Below are 6000 nucleotides of genomic sequence, written 5' to 3'. Positions count from 1 at the left end.
TAACGAATACGTTAACTACTTTTTTTTTTACGTGGAAACCCGCAGCTGCTATTTTTCGATGCGCTTTGAATAAACCTCAAATTAATGCAATAACCTGCAAACTATGCTAATCAGATAAATCACACAAGCCAAACTCTACGTGATAAAATAGTCCAAAGGTGTTTTCAAAACTCCTTTTATATAAAAACTTGTGGATGAAGAGTTGGTGATGGGATAAAGACTACGTAAGACCCAATACATCAGCAAACATGGCGATGAATTCATCTGCGCCGTTGGATTACGAATCCCAGCCCTCCTTTCCACTCTATCATAGTGTCAGCACAGTACGAGAAAGCGAGAAGAAAAATAATTGACTCTAAAGAATTCCGAGTCTTCCTTCCTCCACAGCCACTCTCTCCGAAACTCACGCGAACAATCATCGTGGAAGAGAAAGTTTGGATCTTTCCGTGTGATGGGTTTGTTTCAAAGTGTGTGTTCTCGCTATCTGTAGTGATCATTCGAGGTTTTTGAAGGATCCAGCGTGTGATATAGTGCTGAAATCGTCGTCTTTTCATTTGCTACAAGGAGTCTGTCCATTTTCTTGGTATAGATATGGAAAATCTCTCTCTGTCTCTCTGTCTCTCTGTCTCACACGCACACAAGTGGATAAACACACATTGGGTGGGAGAAAGTTGGAGTCTTTTTCTTGAAATTGGTTTGCTTTTAAGGGTTGTGTGATCGCTTCACCGAGTGTTCTTTCAAGATCTCTTGGACGAAGATTCGGTGTATTTTTTGACACTTAGTTTATTTTCTTGGTGATAGCAGAATTGGTTGATCGAGAGCATTATTACTCTGTAAATGCGTTGTGTGAGCATTTATGTCCTAACAGTTTAGCACATGTTTTATGTACGATACTGATGGTTGACTTGAGATTAATGGTTGATGGACGGGCAGGATATATATCTGGTGCTTTAATTTTAGAAAAAAGATTGAAAGTTCTCTATGTTAGAAATAATGATTCTTTATCCAAAAAAAAAAGGAAAATTTGCTACTTATTAGTGTGGTATACCAAGAATTTGGATTAGGTGGCAAGAAGTGTTCCCATGTATGATATATAAATGAAAGAATGTAGGAGAAAGGCATTTTGGTCTCTTTATAGTCCTAACTTTATCAGGGCTCAAAATTGGGAAAGGACAAAAAAAATTTCAGCCTTAACTGCGTAGTGAATAGTGATGAAGAATTGTTTGGCTTCTTTTGCATATGGCATATTGTATGAGTTGTGGCAATATCACTGCATAGCATCATTTAGTTCAATATTCTGCATAATCATGTGACGAGGTTTGTTTCTTGTGGGTTGACATGAGCTGTAACTGCAAGTGATGCTTAAGATTCCATTGTGTTTTATCCTTTAACATCCCAATATCTGAAAATAGCAACTACCTTTTTTTTTTATCTTCTAAATGTTAGAATCTAGATGGCTGAAACAAGAGAGACATTGTAGATGTGAGTGTTTACATGTGTGATTTTACATGACATATGCCTGTATGTCTGTTGCATTACAGCTGATATTAGCCAGATGGGAAAGACGATTTACGTTTCTGGTTTCCCTAATTTGGTTGCTGCTGAGGTGATTACAAAATTCTTCGAGGTGTATACTGGCGAAGGAACTATAGATGCTTTAGAAATGAAACCATCCAAAAAAGGGCCGAGGCCATTTGCGAAAGTTCAATTTATAAATAAGAAATATGCCGAGATAATTGTTGATTTAGCTAGCAAGCGTCGCCTGTATTATGGTAGTTCTTATTTGAAGGCTAGGGAAATGGATGTTGACATTATTCCAAATCCTAGAGCGTATTCGCATGAAATGAAAGAGGTAACTCTCAATTTTGGATGCCAGATTTCAAGAGAAACATTTTCAGTGCTATGGAAAGGGACAAAAGTTTCCGTGAAATTTGGAACTGGGATGAAGAAAATGCACTTCCTGCTGAGCTTTAATTCGGATGAATACAAGCTCCAGCTCTCATATGAGAATATATGGCAGATTGTGCTGTATTGCCCACCTGATCAAACTGCTAAGCTTCTTCTCATACAGGTTTACTTCTATGACTTGCAATCAGGATTCAGGCCTGATCCCAAGAAGTGTTCGATTTATTTACCTTTGATTTTATGATACCTTAATCTACTTTTCCAACATCAAAGCCTTTGCAACATTAATCTGCAACTTAACGATGTGCAAGAAAAGGTTGAATTGTTGAAAACAGTTGAACAAAATTACTTGTACTATTATGCACACTTGATTCTTACTGAGTTGTGGTAACGTATGGAAATGGCATGGATCGTGTAAGACTGTCTGTATTTTGCACTAACTGATTGTCATCAGACAAGTTATTTAACAACTATCACGTAGAAGTATTATAATTAGTTGTTTGTAAGTGCAACAGCATTGATGACGTTTTTCGGTAATTGAGAATTCGTGCAATTGCATCATGTTATTTGTACTGCTTCTCTATCATGCGTTCATGTAACATCAATGTGTTTCCAATGTAAACGATCTTTCTTTTCATCCTGTACTTCAGTTATTTGGTGCTCCACGAATCTACAAGAAACTCAATGATTCCATCTACAGTTTTTATAAGGAAACTTCAGATGATCAGTGGGTCAGAACAACAGACTTTACTTCATCATGTATCGGGCAATCTTCTGGCTTATGCCTCCAGCTCCCTTATGGCATGAAGCTTCCGAATTTCCATGACAATTTCGTTTACTATAAAGTCAGTGAAAGTCCATTCTATTTGCAGAGAGATTCCCCATTTTCTCATAATTTGGCGCTAGTTCCCATCTTGCGTCCTCCCTTTGGATATGAACTGCCTTACAAATTATTATTCAAGATTTGCAGTTTGGTGCAGACTGGATGTCTCCCCGGACCAAAAATTGATACCTCCTTTTATCGGTTGGTCAATCCACAGAGAAACAATATTACATACATAGAGCATGCTTTGGATAAGCTTTACTATTTAAAGGAGTGTTGCTATGATCCTGTGACCTGGCTTCGTGAGCAGTATAAGAAGTACGCCTCATTGCAAGAGATTCCAAAAGCGCCTTCCATACGCTTAGATGATGGGTTAGTATATGTGCACCGGGTTCAAGTTACACCAACCAAAGTGTATTTCTCTGGTCCAGAAGTGAATGTGTCAAACAGAGTATTACGCCACTATCAAGATGACATCGACAATTTTATCCGTGTTTCCTTTGTGGATGAGGAGTGGGAAAAAATGTTTTCAACTGATTTATCTCCTAGGGTAGCTACCGGGGGTGAGAACCAAAGAACAAAGATTTACGAGAGGATACTTTCGACACTTAAGGAAGGCGTAAGAATTGGTGACAAGAAGTTTGATTTCCTTGCATTTTCTTCAAGTCAGTTACGGGATAATTCTGTCTGGATGTTCGCAGCAACAGCTAATCGTTCTGCTGATGATATTAGACGGTGGATGGGTGACTTCCGTTCCATAAGAAATGTCGCAAAGTATGCTGCCAGACTTGGTCAGTCCTTTGGTTCATCCACCGAGACTTTAAGTGTCGGTAGGCATGAGATAGAGAAAATTCCGGACGTAGAGGCTGTCAATAACGGAACAAAATATGTCTTTTCTGATGGAATCGGGAAGATATCATCTGATTTTGCTCTGAGGGTTGCTTTAAAATGTGGAGTTAAAGGCCAAACTCCATCTGCCTTTCAGATCAGGTATGGTGGCTACAAAGGAGTTGTGGCCACAGATCCATCGTCGTGCGTGAAGCTTTCACTGAGACCAAGCATGTTGAAATACCAATCCGATAATACAAAACTTGATGTTTTGGCATGGAGCAAATACCAGCCATGTTTTCTGAATCGGCAAATAATCACACTTTTGTCCACTCTTGGAATCAAGGATCATGTCTTTGAGAGGAAGCAGAGAGAAGCAGTAACTCAGCTGGATGATATTTTAGTCGATCCATGGAGAGCACAGGAGGCTTTGGAGTTGATGTCTCCTGGAGAGAATACTAACGTTCTCAAGGAAATGTTGAAGTGTGGCTATAAGCCCGACGGAGAACCTTTTCTTTCAATGATGCTACAAACTTTTCGCTCATCAAAGTTACTGGATTTGCGAATGAAAGCAAGAATTTTTGTCCCACGAGCTAGACAAATGATGGGATGTCTAGATGAAACTGGAACTTTAGAATATGGTCAGGTGTTTGTTCAATTTTCTAGTGCTGGACGTAGACAGTTCAATGGGGAATCCCCTTTGTTCAATGAAGATATGTCGGAGGAATATAACTACATCATCAAAGGAAAGGTTGCTGTGGCTAAAAACCCGTGCTTGCACCCAGGTGATGTACGTGTTTTACAGGCAATTGACGTGCCACACTTGCATCACATGGTGGACTGTGTCGTCTTCCCTAAAAAAGGAACAAGGTAAACTGACTGCTCAACTTTTGTATTGCTTCATGGTAAAGATCGAGTCTTTGTGCCTGTTTCATTTGAAGTGTGAAAGATTACTTTGTTGTAATAACAGGCCTCATCCAAATGAATGCTCTGGGAGTGATTTGGACGGAGACATATACTTTGTTTGTTGGGATCAGGACTTGATTCCGACAAAGCAAATCCCACCTATGGACTACGATGCAGCTCCGAGCGCACAGTTGGATCACGATGTAACCATTGAGGTATTGGTAGTTGATGCTTTTAAATTTTCAAATCATATGAAAAGAATCACCTCCATTTGATTTTATAGGATTTGGAGCACAATGTATATCATTGTAAAGTATGCTTTTTTTTTTAATGACTTTAAATTAATGGTTGCATTATGCATATCATTTTCTTCTTGCTACAGGAAGTGCAGGAGTACTTCACCAATTATATTGTAAATGACAGCTTAGGAATTATTGCAAATGCACACACGGTCTTTGCTGATAAAGAACCTGGAATGGCCATGAGCAACTCCTGTGTACAGCTAGCAAAGTTGTTTTCAATCGCTGTCGATTTCCCAAAAACCGGCATCCCGGCTGAGATACCGCCTGAACTACGTGTAAGAGAATACCCAGATTTCATGGAAAAGCCAGATAGGACCAATTACGAATCGGAACGTGTGATAGGGAAGCTTTACAGGGCAGTGAAAGATAAAGCCCCCCACTCTGCCACTATCAAATCCTTCACAAAGCAAGTGGCAGAGTCGTCTTACGACATACAAATGGAAGTTGATGGGTTCGAAGATTTCATAGATGACGCGTTCCAGTACAAAACAGATTATGATTTCAAGTTGGGTAACTTGATGGAGTACTACGGCATTAAAACCGAGGCCGAAATACTTAGTGGTGGTATAATGAGGACAGGCAAAACTTTTGACAGAAGAAAAGATGCTGAAGCCATTGGAGCAGCTGTAAGGTCTCTGAGGAATGAAGCAAGATCGTGGTTTAAGGTTGGAAATGAAACTGATGATGTCTATGCCAAAGCGTCGGCTTGGTATCATGTAACGTATCATCCCGATTATTGGGGTGGTTACAACGAGGGACTGAAACGGGACCATTATCTTAGTTTCCCGTGGTGCGTGTATGATAAGCTGATACAGATCAAGAAGAACTCCACGAGGAGGGCTCAGGGTATGGCTTCACTCGTAGATCAATTTACTCGTGGACTAAGTATCATGTGAGAAATGAAGTCTCCAGCCAAGTTTCATTCGAGTGACAATATTTAGAGCTTGTTGGTTAGTTTGTGATGAGTCCTTGAGCTTTTTGTGTATATCTCATAACCTAAACAATCTTTCATGGTGGTGTGCTTGTTTTTCTATCTACTTTTGTTGCATCAAACCCAAAAGTGAAGGAAGGTATAAGTGAACGCCATTAAATCCCTTAATGATAATCCATTAAATCATTACTTGAATCAAATAGTTTCAGCCAAATATGACCCTAGTTTCTTCTAGAATGCGATCAAGTATTTACATCAAATAAATAATCCTATTACTGATTATAGTTTATGAAGCATCAAATGAA

The 6000-nt window shown here is 39.3% G+C and overlaps 1 protein-coding gene across 1 annotated transcript; it reads left to right on the top strand.

Annotated features, from left to right (window-relative positions):
- The first annotated feature begins 261 nt into the window (after positions 1-261).
- Positions 262-5824, top strand: LOC140871863 (probable RNA-dependent RNA polymerase 1). The gene is made up of 4 exons (XM_073274604.1): positions 262-2071; positions 2556-4426; positions 4527-4677; positions 4845-5824. The coding sequence occupies exons 1-4, from the start codon at positions 1556-1558 to the stop codon at positions 5658-5660; spliced, it is 3354 nt and encodes a 1117-aa protein (XP_073130705.1). The 5' UTR covers positions 262-1555; the 3' UTR covers positions 5661-5824.
- The last annotated feature ends 176 nt before the right edge of the window (positions 5825-6000 follow it).

The sequence above is a fragment of the Henckelia pumila genome, unplaced genomic scaffold (assembly GCF_033568475.1).
Source record: "Henckelia pumila isolate YLH828 unplaced genomic scaffold, ASM3356847v2 CTG_461:::fragment_3, whole genome shotgun sequence".
Taxonomy (NCBI): domain Eukaryota; kingdom Viridiplantae; phylum Streptophyta; class Magnoliopsida; order Lamiales; family Gesneriaceae; genus Henckelia; species Henckelia pumila.
The sequence above is the reverse complement of the archived record's forward strand: the minus strand, read 5'-3'. Positions and strand labels throughout refer to the sequence as shown.

Bases quoted from the DNA above. Each gene is read 5' to 3' on its own strand.
- LOC140871863 (XM_073274604.1), top strand. From the start codon at position 1,556: ATGGGAAAGACGATTTACGTTTCTGGTTTCCCTAATTTGGTTGCTGCT. The intron at 2,072-2,555 runs GTTTACTTCTAT...CCTGTACTTCAG, and splicing joins CTAAGCTTCTTCTCATACAG to TTATTTGGTGCTCCACGAAT. The intron at 4,678-4,844 runs GTATTGGTAGTT...TTCTTGCTACAG, and splicing joins ATCACGATGTAACCATTGAG to GAAGTGCAGGAGTACTTCAC.